At 34.3% G+C, this 15,491-nt stretch overlaps 1 protein-coding gene across 1 annotated transcript; it reads right to left on the bottom strand.

The window, feature by feature from the left end:
• Positions 1–437: 437 nt before the first annotated feature.
• ccdc135 (coiled-coil domain containing 135) lies at positions 438–15,232 on the bottom strand. The gene is made up of 18 exons (XM_067380026.1): positions 15,130–15,232; positions 14,980–15,053; positions 12,930–13,104; positions 12,712–12,837; positions 12,399–12,593; positions 10,780–10,938; positions 10,488–10,706; positions 10,282–10,404; positions 10,096–10,168; positions 9,856–9,984; positions 9,195–9,323; positions 7,942–8,159; positions 7,541–7,756; positions 2,193–2,303; positions 2,007–2,117; positions 1,729–1,923; positions 804–943; positions 438–632 (listed from the first exon to the last, which is right to left on the bottom strand). The coding sequence occupies exons 2-18, from the start codon at positions 15,051–15,053 to the stop codon at positions 548–550; spliced, it is 2,478 nt and encodes an 825-aa protein (XP_067236127.1). The 5' UTR covers positions 15,130–15,232; the 3' UTR covers positions 438–547.
• Between the last annotated feature and the right edge of the window lie 259 nt (positions 15,233–15,491).

Below are 15,491 nucleotides of genomic sequence, written 5' to 3'. Positions count from 1 at the left end.
CACCCCTTCATTGCTGTGCACTTTTTACCTGCAGTGGTTGAATTGTAGTTTGTACCACCAAAAGTTTCTGAGTTTTCATATTTTTTCATATTTCCCATTCATTTCCTATGTCGGCCATTTTTGACCTCGAATTTTTATGACTCTTTAACATATCTGAATCATGTCCATGATTTTTTGTGTGTTCACATAACTAATGTGACAGAAATCACCAAATTTCATCCCATTCTGATGAAGCAAAAAAAAAATTAAAATTAAAAACATAAAAGTTTTCGGTCATTTTTGACCAAAGAGACCCAGAGGGTTAAACAGTAGTGCATAATTGTGACTTAGTCACTTGACATTTAACTTTTTCTCATAGTTTATCAGTTATTGTGTCTGTCTCTTGATATTTATCAAAACAAAAGGAAAATAACCCCCCAAATGATGCAACAGAAAATTTTATTGAGGTCATATGTGACAGTTTGAGATATGTCCTGAAACATGGAGTGTCCCAGATCATCATATAAGAAGATTGTGTGGCAGACCACTTGGTTGCACTTGTCTTGTGTCACAAGAAGTGACTGGCCAACCTTGGATGTCTTTTTAGTTTCTCCTCCAGCTCCAGATACTTCTGAGGTGCCCTCTCCTTGTGTCTACAAAAACAACATATAGATTTACTGTTTTAAAGCAAAATGTACCAATGTGCTTGTTTGCAAGCCAATCGACAAGGCAAGTATCTAACTATTCACTTCCAAAGTTAATTTAGCTACAGCTGTACCATCTTCAAAAAGGTCAGTATTCAACATATGATTTGAAATGCGTACCGACTGAGTCTCATATTGAGAATGTGGATCCTGAACTTGGCGTCAGAGCAGTAGATGAGGTAATCGTCCTCGTCTTTAACGGTCAAGTTGAGCTTATTCTTCTGGTACCACTGCTGCTGCTTCTGCAACTCCTCTGTCTCCTGAACAAAGTTTGAGATTATCTAAATTCACTACAAGCTTATTCTGACCCTTTATGGGACAATTTAAAAAAATAAAATAATATTCAGCCAATCAGATTGAAACGGCTTGTTAGCTATGCTGGCCTCCATTGCCAGCAATAACACTCCCTTTTTCAAGGTCCAGAAAGCTACTAAAGACATATTTAAAACAGTTTGTGTGACTACAGTCGTTCAACCTTAATATTATAAAGCGACGAGAATACTTTTTGCGTGCCAAAAATAACAAAATAGCGACTTTATTCCACAATATCCAGTAAAGGGCGATTTCAAAACACTGTTTCATGAAGCTTCGAATCATAGGTTTTGAATCAGTGATACAAAGCGCGTATCAGACTGCCAAAGTCATGTAAACTATTGCCGTAACGAAGCCTCATTTACTGAAAACATGTGATTTTGGCGCTCTAAAACACTGATTCGAAACAAATGATTCGTAAAGATTCGAAGCTTCATGAAGCAGTGTTTTGAAATCGCCCTTCGCTGGATATTGTGGAATAAAGTCGCTATTTTGTTATTTTTGGCGCACAAAACGTATTCTTGTCGCTTTATGATTAAGGTTGAAACACTGTAGTCACATGAACTGTTTCAAATATGTTTTTAGTGGCTCACTGAACCATCAGATTCAGATCAACGAAGGTCTTACTGATGTGGGAGGACATGAGGGTGAGTAATAAATGACATAATTTTCTTTTTTGGGTGACCTAACTCTTTAAAGAATGTGCTAAATCTTCTAGACTGAATTAGCTTGCCTTTGCGATTCTGCTCTGGATGAGGCTGGTTTTGTTATTAAGCTGCTGTTTAAATTCAGTCAGACAGTCTGTTTTCAGCTGGAGTGCTTCCTGGAGCGTGAGGGCTTCTGGTTGTCCCACTCTGGCCTGGAATGGAGCCAACAGGTCCAGCTCTTTCTCTTTCTGCCGCTGCTGCTTTTCTTTAGCCATCCGTTCCTGAGGAATCAAAGGAACCAGAGGTAGGTGGTAGTTTGGATCAGTGCAATGACAGTGGTTGACCGTTTAAAGCCATAATTCACCATATCTTCCATGTGCTGATGGGCCATCTTGTTCCTCAAAGTGTTGTATATAGAGATGAGCAGATCAGTATTACTATCCTCATTTTCTCTCAAAGATAGGATGGACTTAACCTGAAACACATATGCTATCGTCAATATGATCTGCTAGACAAAATCATTTGTTGTGGTGATTGTGATCTGTAATACCTCTTTTTCCGAATCTCTGATTTGAAGTTCAACGTTCTCCTCGTCTTTCATCAATTCCACAAGCATTTCATACAACTGCAAGTTGTTGTAGGGTTTTGCAGAACGATCCACCTGAAGATGAAACAAGCCGTAAACACAAACGCAACTAAATATAAACCATAATATTGATTTAATTTCTCGTGACAATCTTTCCATCTGCAGCTAAAATGCTGTGTAGCAAATTCAAATCTGATGCTTAAAAAGACAGTTCCAACCTGATCACACAAGAAAACGTAATTATTTTACAAAGTTACAAGTTCGTAGAAATTCATATAATTGGATTCGTAGAAACGTGTACTATTCGTAACAAACCACACCCCTAAACCTAACCCTCAGTGACGAATTAGCAGGACATTCGAAAACATACAATCGAGATTGTATGAATGGCATTATAAGAATTAGGTTGTACGAATAAGATCGTATATATATTTGGTATTGTAGAAAAGTGTACTATTCATAATAAACCACACCCCTAAACCTAACCGTCAGTGACGAATTAGCAGGACATACAAAAACGTACAAACGTGATGATACAAATAAGATCGTACATATAGTTGGATTTGTAGAAAAACATACTATTTGTAATAAACCACACCCCAAAACCTAACCCTCAGTGACAAATTTGCAGGACATTCGAAAACATACAATCGAGATTGTATGAATGGCATTATAAGAATTAGGTTGTACGAATAAGATCGTATACATAGTTGGTATTGTAGAAAAGTGTACTATTCGTAATAAACCACACCCCTAAACCTAACCCTCAGTGACGAATTAGCAGGACATACAAAAACGTAAAAATGCGATCATATGAATGAGATCGTAGATATAATTGGATTCGTAGAAAAGTGTACTATTTGTAATAAACCACACCCCTAAACCTAACCCTCAGTGACGAATTAGCAATACATACAAAACGTACAAACGTGATCATACGAATGAGATCGTACATATAGTTGGATTTGTAGAAAAACATACTATTTGTAATAAACCACACCCCAAAACCTAACCCTCAGTGACAAATTTGCAGGACATTCGAAAACATACAATCGAGATTGTATGAATGGCATTAGAAGAATTAGGTTGTACGAATAAGATCGTATACATAGTTGGTATTGTAGAAAAGTGTACTATTCGTAATAAACCACACCCCTAAACCTTACCCTCAGTGACAAAATAGCAGGACATACGAAAACACAATCAAGATTGTATGAATGGCATTTGAAGAATTAGGTTGTACGAATAAGATCGTATATATATTTGGTATTGTAGAAAAGTGTACTATTCGTAATAAACCACACCCCTAAACCTAACCCTCAGTGACGAATTAGCAGGACATACAAAAACGTAAAAATGCGATCATATGAATGAGATCGTAGATATAATTGGATTCGTAGAAAAGTGTACTATTTGTAATAAACCACACCCCTAAACCTTACCCTCAGTGACGAATTAGCAGGACATACAAAAACGTACAAACGTGATGATACAAATAAGATCGTACATATAGTTGGATTTGTAGAAAAACATACTATTCGTAATAAACCACACCCCTAAACCTAACCCAACGTGACGAATTAGCAGGACATACGAAAACATACAATCGAGATTGTATGAATGGCATTAGAAGAATTAGGTTGTACGAATAAGATCATATATATAGTTGGTATTGTAGAAAAGTGTACTATTCGTAATAAACCACACCCCTAAACCTAACCCTCAGTGACGAATTAGCAGGACATACAAAAACATACAAACGCGATGATACAAATAAGATCGTACATATAGTTGGATTTGTAGAAAAACATACTATTCGTAATAAACCACACCCCTAAACCTAACCATCAGTGACGAATTAGCAGGACATACGAAAACGTACAAACACGATCATACGAATGAGATCGTACATATAGTTGGATTCGTAGAAAAGTGTACTATTTGCAATAAACCACACCCCTAAACCACACCCCTCAGTGATGAATTAGCAGGTCATACGAAAACATACAATCGAGATCGTACGAATGACATCATAAGAATGAGGTCATACATATAATTGGATTCGTAGAAAAGCGTACTATTTGTAATAAACCACACCCCTAAACCACACCTCTCAGTGATGAATTAGCAGGTCATACGAAAACGTACAATCGAGATTGTATGAATGGCATTAGAAGAATTAGGTTGTACAAATAAGATCGTATATATAGTTGGTATTGTAAAAAAACATACTATTTGTAATAAACCACACCCCTAAACCTAACCGTCAGTGACGAATTAGCAGGACATACAAAAACATACAAACGCGATGATACAAATAAGATCGTACATATAGTTGGATTTGTAGAAAAACATACTATTCGTAATAAACCATACCCCTAAACCTAACCCAACGTGACGAATTAGCAGGACATACGAAAACATACAAACGCGATCATACGAATTAGATCGTACATATAGTTGGATTCGTAGAAAAGTGTACTATTTGCAATAAACCACACCCCTAAACCACACCCCTCAGTGATGAATTAGCAGGTCATACGAAAACATACAATCGAGATCGTACAAATGACATCATAAGAATGAGGTCATACATATAATTGGATTCGTAGAAAATCGTACTATTTGTAATAAACCACACCCCTAAACCTAACCCTCAGTGACGAATTAGCAGGTCATACGAAAACATACAATCGAGATCGTACGAATGACATCATAAGAATGAGGTCATACATATAATTGGATTCGTAGAAAATCGTACTATTTGTAATAAACCACACCCCTAAACCTAACCCTCAGTGACGAATTAGCAGGACATACAAAAACGTACAAACGCGATGATACAAATAAGATTGTACATATAGTTGGATTTGTAGAAAAACATACTATTCGTAATAAACCATACCCCTAAACCTAACCCAACGTGACGAATTAGCAGGACATACGAAAACATACAATCGAGATTGTATGAATGGCATTAGAAGAATTAGGTTGTATGAATAAGATCGTATATATATTTGGTATTGTAGAAAAGTGTACTATTCGTAATAAACCACACCCCTAAACCTAACCATCAGTGACGAATTAGCAGGACATACGAAAACGTACAAACACGATCATACGAATGAGATCGTACATATAGTTGGATTCGTAGAAAAGTGTACTATTTGTAATAAACCACACCCCTAAACCTTACCCTCAGTGACGAATTAGCAGGACATACAAAAACATACAAACGCGATGATACAAATAAGATCGTACATATAGTTGGATTTGTAGAAAAACATACTATTCGTAATAAACCATACCCCTAAACCTAACCCAACGTGACGAATTAGCAGGACATACAAAAACATACAAACGCGATCATACGAATTAGATCGTACATATAGTTGGATTCGTAGAAAAGTGTACTATTTGCAATAAACCACACCCCTAAACCACACCCCTCAGTGATGAATTAGCAGGTCATACGAAAACATACAATCGAGATCGTACGAATGACATCATAAGAATGAGGTCATACATATAATTGGATTCGTAGAAAATCGTACTATTTGTAATAAACCACACCCCTAAACCTAACCCTCAGTGACGAATTAGCAGGTCATACGAAAACGTACAATCGAGATTGTATGAATGGCAGTATAAGAATTTAGTCGTACAAATAAGATCGTACATATCATTGGATTCGTAGAAAAGTGTACTATTCGTAATAAACCACACCCCTAAACCTAACCCTCAGTGACAAATTAGCAGTTCGTATGAAAACGTACAAAGGAGATCGTATGAATAAGTTTGTACAAATTCGCCACCAGTTTGTCAAAGCGTAAAATAGCTTGAATTGTCATGGGACAGTGTTGGATAGTTCACCCAAAAATGACAAATTCTACCATTCACTCTTTTTTGACTTTTTCTTCACTGGACAGAATAATTTTGGGTAACACTTTATAATAACTGCACACTATGAAGCATTAGTTAAGCATTAGTTAATAGTTAATTAATCACTTATAAAGCATTAATATACATTAGTAAGTAGTTTATAAATACAGCTATAATTGCTTTATTCTTGATTTATAAGCATATCTATAATGTGTTTAATAATTGTATTTTCATACTTTACTAATAATCAATTTATTATTTCTAAATTAAGTATTACATTATTTACAAACCAGTTATTTAGGAGTTGTCAGTAGTTCATTTAGTAAGTGTAAGTAAATGATTAATAAACTATTTAAACATTAATTTATACATCTTATTATTTAGACACATAGTAATAGTTACTTAGTGTGTTAGTAAATGTTTTATTAATACATATTCCTACTGCAATTCATGATTAATTCAGGTAGTTATAAAACATTTCGAAGTAGTCAGTTAACTATTTTTGTGAGCTCATCTAAAGTGAGGACTATTTATGCTTTGTAAAGCTTTTATAAATGAGATTTAAAGGTTCAGTGACCTGCACTGCTGTTCTCTAATTTTTAAAGTTAGTACTGAGGTAGTTTTGACACTAGGAATATGTTAATAAAGCATTTATTAACACACTGAGTAACTAATACTATATGTATAAATAATAAGATGCATAAATGTACATTTAAATATTTTATTAATAATTTACTTACACTTCCTAAATGATCTTATGAACCACTGACAACTCCTAAATAACTGGTTTGTGAATAATGTAATACATAATTTAAAAATGATAAATTGATCATTAATAAAGTATGAAAATACAATTATTAAACTCATTATAGATATGCTTATAAATCAAGAACAAAGCATTTATAGCTGTATTCATAAATGGCTTACTAATGTCTATTAATGTTTTATAAATGATGAATTAACTATTTACTAATGCTTAACTAATGCTTCATAGCGTGAGTTATTCTAAAGTGTTACCTAATTTGGGAGTCAAAGATTTCTATAAAATTCAGTTATTTGAGATTTGGACCAATGAGATTTTACTGTGGGTGGAGTTATGCATCATGACTTGACAGAAATAGAAATGTCTTGTCGCTTTTCCATTTTCTATATAACTGTTTTCTGTTAATTTCTCATTACAATTTTAGTTTTAAATATTACCACTTTAATCTTGCAATGTTTTGATTTTATTCTCAAAACTTTGACTTTACCACACTTTACCATACAAGGTCTACTGAGACTTTTCTAAAAACATTGTCTTTTTGTATGTTTCATATGTTCCTGTTATGTTTCTTCTCGAAATCTGTTTTTATTTATTTTTTTCATTTTTTAGGGGCAATAAAACATTGTATTACTTTGACCAAAGTAATTATTTTTGTGTAACATCAGACCTGAAAGCCAGAAACCATCTGTGGAGTAAAAGCTTCTGCTTTCTGCGAGTCTGCCGCTTCTTTGGGCTTGATGAAGTTGAGCCAAGCTGGGATAATCCTGTCATCCTCTAGATGATAGGTCACCCGGATCTGTCTATCAGGCATCATAAAGATCCGTTCAGCCACATCTTTACTTGCTGGCTTAGAAGGATCTCTGTGGAACCGCTCCTCCACCCTCTGTTGGAGACCCCAAACAAAATGTCCATGACCATTTGTTCCCATCTTTGGGATTTTTATTGTTAGCAAAGCCACTAGAAGCAAAATATGTATCTTTTAGTATATTGCTGGTTAATGTTATACCTGCAAGATAATATTGTGTTAAACCGCTTAAAGGTCATGTCTGTTTGTTGGGAGAGCATTACCCTTAGAAGCCGTTGTTCAAAAGCCTCTCCAGCCCGAATCACTTTGACTTGCTTTCCATAAACAACATGTCGATAAAAGAGGAAGTCAGTCCGATCTTCAAAGGTTTCTGTCATTTCAAAAGGCTTCTCGATTCTTCTGGCTAGACCGTCAGTGCGAGTATGACTATAAAAGTCCATCTGTCGCTCGGCCTCAGGAACTAAAGTGACGTACCTGTGGTCTAAACAAAATTAAACATTTAAAATGGCAAGCTTGTTTTTTGTGAACTGATGTTTTAACTAATTAAAACATAGCATAGCAAAAAAAGTAAACAATTAAATTAAATTGAAAACAATCCAATGAATTATTTATTCTAAGTTTTGTTGAGCAGTATTCTGTATTAATGAAGTGCCCCCGAGAGCACAATTTGAGAAAAAACTGGTATTGTTAAAGGGTTAGTTCACCCAAAAATGAAAATCCTGTCTTTTATTACTCACCCTCATGTCATTCCAAACCCGTAAGACCTTCGTTCATCTTTGGAACACAAATTAAGTATTTTTGATAAAATCCAATGGCTCAGTGAGGCCTGCATTGCCAGCAAGATAATTAACACTTTCAATGCCCAGAAAGCTACTAAAGACATATTTAAAACAGTTCATGTGACTTCAGTGGTTCAACCTTAATGTTATAAAGCGATGAGAATACTTTTTGTGCTCCAAAAAAACAAAATAACGACTTAATTCAACAATATCTAGTGATGAGCAATTTCAAAACACTGCTTAATGAAACTTTAAAAATCTTTTGTTTCGAATCAGTGGTTCAGAGTGTGTATCAAGCTGCCAAAGTCATGCCCCCACAGTGGTAAACCACTGAAATTTCAAAACACTTATGATGTGACGAAGCCTCATTGACTGAAATCACTTGACTTTTGCAGTTCCGAACCACTGATTCGAAACAAAAGATTCGTAAAGCTTCGAAGCTTCATGAAGCAGCGTTTTGAAATCGTCCAACATTAAGGTTGAACCACTGTAGTCACATTTTAAATATGTCTTTAGTAGATTTCTGGGCATCTGAAAGTGTTAAATATCTTGCTGTCACTGAGCCATTGGATTTTATCAAAAATATCTTAATTTGTGTTCCAAAGATGAACGGAGGGCTTACGGGTGTGGAATGACATGAGGGTGAGTAATTAATGACAGAATTTTTTGGGTGAACTAACCCTTTAAAGTTATACATACTGGCATTGGCAATATATAGAAAATGTGTGTTGTATTACATCTCAAAGCATCACTTCTTCCAGGCCTGAAATTCTCAGATGTCACATTGCTGTCTGTGTGTATTTCTCTCTCGTCAAGACAGTCACTTCGGTGTTTAAACCATTCCTTAATAGTGTTGGGTTGTGTACCTGATAAAAAAAAGGGACAAACTGAAAGTTTGTAGACACAAACTAAATGCTAAAATATTGTGCAGATAAATAAATAATTTATTCAGAATACTTATATTTTAATATGTGTAATATTTGTCTATTTATTTATAAAAGTGACAAAGTGGGAGTTTGTACTCAACATGTCAACACACAGGCTAAAAGCTAAATGAACATACTTATATATAAATAAATAAAATGTATTCATAATATTTATTTATTTATGAAATTGACAATGTGTGAGTTTGTAGTTGACGTCAACAGGCCAAAGTTTAAATTAACATTCTTATAAATAAATAAATATTTCATAATAATACTTTATTTTTTAATTATTATTAATTGTTATATTTAAATAATAATAATTATTATTATTAGGTTTTATTTTTTATTTTATTTGAGTGAACTATGCCATTAACAATTTTTTTTGTTAATATAAATGTACATGATCAATATGACAAGGTATGTTTTGTTTGTTTTTTAATGTTGAAAACAAAAACATCTGCAAAGATCTTACAATTAAGGTCTTTATAAATGGTGAGTTTGGTCACCAGACCGTCTTTCAGAAGGTAAGGGGCAAACTTCTCTAGCTTGGCTTTCCTGTACTGGATAACCTTCATACCGCCTGGATAATGCATTTCCATATCTATAAAAATGAAGAAGAAGAAAAAAAAAATGGAACATAGATGATTATCTCAAGAGATAGTGGATAATGGATGAAAGGTTATGTGTGAGAGTGTGAGAATGAGGACTTGACCTTGTGGTGAAATATCTATTTTATTCACCCAAGATGGAGGCATTTCAAACATTTTCAGCTCATCCATTTCCTCCTTCAAAAGAAAAAATATTGGCGGTTATTACATTTTTAGCATAAATATGGATAAATATCATGTTCAGTGTGGAATGGGCCCAAAATAAGAAATAAAGAACAGTTTTTCTGTACTTCTTCCTCATCTTCTGACTCTTGGTGTGTCGTTGGCTCTGAAATGTTTGACATAGATTGGCTGGTAAGCCCACACAGCATATACTCCCACTTTGATAGATCGCCCATGTCAAAGGTCATCTCCTGCAGATGCAAACAGACCCGGTGAACTTTCCAATGCTTGTCATCTTCGCATTAATATCACAACCACACTAAGAGATACTGACCTTACAACCGAAAGTGCAATCTTGCTTGTTGACCCAGTAGTTTTTATGGTTCCAGATGCTCTCTATGCCCAGAAAGTTCTCATTGGTGGTGGAGTAGCTCTTGCCTGTCAGAGGGTCAATGAAGAAGTTCTCAGGTACCTCCCGGTTCCCTGAGAGCACCAGAACCCAGCTGTGAACTCTCAAGCCCAGAAGAGGGTCGGGTGGTAGACGTTCTTTCTCCTGTTTAAAAGGAACCAGTGAAAATGCAAATGAAAAATACAACTGAATTTCACTGAAATATTCTCTAGCTAACCTTCTGAAGTCTCTCTGCTTCCAGTTGCTCCTTCAGTGCAGCTTCTTTAGCTTCTGAGTGCCGTTTCTCCTCTTGACGCTTTTCAAATGTGCTGTGCAGGTCGCGTGTGGGTTTCACAGAGTATTTCCGCGTTGTCTTCTTCTGTCCCTCTGCCTTACCCTGAGCAGATCATACAAAATAGGAAGTAAGAAAAATGAGAAAAGTCAGAATTGCGATATATAAACGCAATTGTGAGTTATAAAGTCAGAATTGCGAGTTTATATCTCACAGATAACACACAGCTGCAAGTTATAAAGTCAGAATTGTGAGATATAAACTCGTAATTCTGAAAAAAAAGTATTTTTTCTCTCAGAATTGGACTTTATAACTCACAACTGTGAGTTTATATCTCACAATTCTGAGAAAAAAAGTCAGAATTGCGGGTTAAAAAGTCTCAATTATGTTTAAAATTGTTTTATTCCGTGGCGGAAACAAGCTTCCATAGGTTTGTCCCACCATATTAAAATAAGTATGTCACAACAAGTAATATTAAGTCAGACTAAAAAGTAAAATTTATATGATCATTTTACATCAATAATTCATGCCATTTTACATCAATTTTTAATTTATTGATTATAGTTTTGCAATTTAGGGATCAGAAAGCATGTAAATACATTAATATGATACCATTTGCATGTCACAGGCCAGGCAATGCAACTCTCAATTTCTATTTAATTTCCTGCTCTGTATCAGTGTTATTTATTTTAGTATCATTGAGATACAGTTTTAGTTTTAGTTAACTATATTAACCCTGCTCTGTATCCACTGAGGGGCCTGAAAGAGGTTGAAAACCCATTTTAAAGGGATAGTTCACCCAAAAATGAAAATTTGATGTTTATCTGCTTACCCCCAACGCATCCAAGATGACTTTGTTTCTTCAGTAGAACATAAATGATTTTTAACTCCAACCTTTGCCGTCTGTCAGTCAAATAATGGGAGTGAATGGGAACTTCTACTATAAGAGTAAATAAAACTTCCATAGACAAGTCCAAATTAAACCCTGCAGCTCATGACGACACATTGATGTCCTATGACACAAAACGATCGGTTTGCACTCACTTAAGGTCTGATTGCGCTCTGACAGCAGCTGTGATGTCTCGCTCTCATTGACGTATATGCGCGAGACATCACTGCCGTTGTCAGAGCGCAATCAGACCTTATGAAGTGAGTGCAGAACACAGCTGGAGATAGTGGTGTATTAGAGGTAAAAAATGATATAAATACTGTTCAGTTTATCACACAAACTGATCGTTTTGTGTCTTAGGACATCAATGTGTCGTCACGAGCCGCAGGGTTTAATTTGGATTTGTCTATGCAAGTTTTTTTGACTCTTATAGTAGAAGTTCCCATCCACTAGCATTATTTGACTGACAGACGGCAGCGGTTGGAGTTAAAAATCATCATTTGTGTTCTACTGAAAGAAACAAAGTCATCTACATCTTGGATGCGCTGGGGGTAAGCAGATAAACATCAAATTTTCATTTTTGTGTAAAAAGGTTAATTTGTTTAAATTTACATGGCATAAAAATAGTTTTACATGCAATGTGTGATCTAGTGTACAGTTTTAACTCTGTACTTACTTGGATTTGAGGCTCCAGTAAGGGACATTCTTGCCGTGACTGATCGAGAAGACACATCTCTTTTGTAGCGTACCCACTGACGCAGTAAGCGTTGTATCCTGCGCCCAACAACAGGCTACACAGCACACTGGAGAAATCAAAACATGTGCCTCTCTGCGTCTGCAGAACCCAGGTGGGCGATGACAGCTGCTTGGGCTAAACAGAAATGAAATAAAAAACATGTTTTCAAGTCCAAGAGGCAAAAACAACCCTCATAAGTCAAGTTAGATCAAGTTAAATGCAATTAATAGGGATACAGTCAGAAAATTCTCACAAATTCAAATGGTGGATCCAAGAGCTCCAAAGAGAGATAATCAGACACAAAACTGGCACATCCCTCCCAGCTGTACAGCTCAGGATATGGCAGCAAGGTGCTTCGCAAGGTGGTGCTTACAAATTTCTGTTGATAAGAAACCATCATGAAAACAAAAGAATATTCAAGTCTTTTGTGGTAATGTTGCCATGTCTGGAAAGTGCATTTGCTGTATGTACCTGAACACCGCACTCATTTACAGGGCACAGAAGAAGCGGTTTGTTGTCAGGATATAAAAGCGCATACTGCTGACGGAAGTTTTCAGCCATCGCAAGCATGAGCTTCTCCTGTGAGGAGTTCTCCTTGTATGAGGATGGACATTTGGAAAGGTCCACTTGAGGTCTTGGCTTTGCTCTGAAACACACATACACACACATACACATATATATAATATATATAAATATAATAATATATATACACACATGTATTATGTAAATAAACTTTTATGTTAGATGCGATGAATCTCGATTAATCAACTACTCGCGCTATTAATCGCGATTATATATATTATACTTATTAGTGCCGTCAAATCATGATTAATCGCATCTAACATAAAAGTGTGTGCTTACATAAAATATGTAGTGTATAATGCTACAGAAGCTTTGTATTTCAGATAAATGCTGTTCTTTTGAACTTTCTATTCATCAAGGAATCCTGAAAAAAAAAGTACACAACTGTTTTCAACATTGAAAATAATCATAAATGTTTATTGAGCAGCAAATCACCATATTAGAATGATTTCTGAAGGATCATGTGACACTGAAGACTGGAGTAACGATGCTGAAAATTCAGCTTTGCATTACAGGAATAAATTACTTTTGTCAAATATATTTAAATAGAAAACAGTTATTTTAAATTGTAATAATATTTCACAATATTACTGTTTTTTACTGTATTTTTAATTAAATAAATGTAGCCTTGGTGAGCAGACGAAACTTCTTTTAAAAACATTAAAAATCTTAGTGGTTCCAAACTTTTGGACTGTACTGTATATATATATATATATATATATATATATATATATATATATATATATATATATATATATATATATATATATAGTCAAACCAAAATTTATTCAGACACCTTGAACATTTCATTCATTAATACAGTTTATTCAAGATAGTTTAAATAAAATATGACAAGATCTCAGAGTTAAACTGTGTCAGAAAAAAATAATCTTAATTATGTCAGATAACACTTGAGCAAAACATGGTCAGGTCAAAGTGTCTGAATAATTTTTGGTCAAATTTTTTTAATCAATTTTACTGGTAGTCCACTGTATGAAGAATTTTTGGGTATATTATGTCAGTTTACTTTATTTTGCTATCCTCACTTACATAAATGAACTATAGTGTCCTGCACCCACTAGTAAAAATATATCAAAAATATAAAAAATGTCTGAATAATTTTTGGTTTGACTATATATACATACACACAAATTATTTTGTGAAGAATGGAAGACTTGCATTACCTAATAATGTTTTTTTTTTTTTTTTTTTTTTTTTTTTTTTTATAATCTATGAGAATAACAATTACAAACTTTATTTTTTATTTAATGTTTCTTGATTGAAAATACAATTTCTAATTTTTACTTTATTTTTGTTCTGAAATATGACCTGGACCAGCATTATTTTAGTATAATTGAGATACTATTAGAGTTTTTATTGATATTTTTAATTAGTTTTTATTCTTATATTTTCCATTTTCATTTTCATTTTAGTTAAAGTTTTAGTGATTTTGTTTTATTACATTTTGGTTTTTTTATAGATATGTCTATAGCTGAAATACAATAAGTTCACAGTGTTTTTTAAATATTCTTTTAATTTGATTTATTTTATTTCAAGTAGCTCAAATGTTTTTATGGTTTTAGATTTAGTTAGCTATAATAACTCTTGACATGTTCTTGACCAGCTTCATGACATTCATCCTTACAAGCTTAATATATAGTCCACTGATTGAGGCAATGGTGAGTGGGTTTTAACAACAACGTGTGCACTAAAGTACCCTACAGTTTTGTTAAAGTAAAAAGTTGGAGGTCTTTGACCTTGGTCTACTACCCTACATGCGTGACCTGATATACGTTACCACCCACCCATGTTTGTGGCTAATGATCAAGGCCATTGTAAACATCCAGCGTGTTCATGTGAGCGGAACTCCTATGATGAAACACTGCTCATTGCTTGTTTCATGAGTTTACCACATGTTTATGAACTTTAGTAACCTCACATGTGTGTAAGTCTCTCTTCTTCATCTGTTATAGTAGCGTCTTCTTCACAATCCGCCTCCGGTAACACCTCCATCTAAAACAAGTCATACACGTATTCAGAGATATACACACAACTTTTAAACGAAAAGTTTAGCTTTATATTTACTTACATTTCAATAAAGTGAATCTTTTTCTCGTTTGTCCTTAATTTCTAAAGCGAAGATTAACACTAGCGTAATAACCTGTTAACGTACTTGTTTACGTAGCGCAATTTGGTTTCCATAGTGAGGGTTCGCTGACGTTACAGCGTGCGAGGGCGGAGTCGACAGACGTTACATTTATTATTATTATTTTTTTATTATTAATTTAAAAAATGTTGTATTTATAAATATAAGAATAAATGATAATAAAACCGAATTATAAAATTAAAATTGTAGTAATGTTAATAATAAAACATATCAAAAGATGATTTAACTAGGCTAATAAAACAATTTACTAATCTTCTACTGTCAGATTAAAAACAGACATCTCA

The sequence above is a fragment of the Chanodichthys erythropterus genome, chromosome 24, assembly GCF_024489055.1.
Source record: "Chanodichthys erythropterus isolate Z2021 chromosome 24, ASM2448905v1, whole genome shotgun sequence".
Classification (NCBI taxonomy): Eukaryota; Metazoa; Chordata; class Actinopteri; order Cypriniformes; family Xenocyprididae; genus Chanodichthys; species Chanodichthys erythropterus.
Note: the sequence above shows the minus strand (reverse complement) of the source record. Positions and strands in the feature narration are given on the sequence as shown.

Coding starts and splice junctions, on each gene's coding strand:
- ccdc135 (XM_067380026.1), bottom strand. CDS start 15,053: ATGGAGGTGTTACCGGAGGCGGATTGTGAAGAAGACGCTACTATAACA. Junction 10,169..10,281: donor AGTCAGAAGATGAGGAAGAA/GTACAGAAAAAC, acceptor TTTCTTTTGAAG/GAGGAAATGGATGAGCTGAA. Junction 1,924..2,006: donor ATCAGCACATGGAAGATATG/GTGAATTATGGC, acceptor TTGATTCCTCAG/GAACGGATGGCTAAAGAAAA.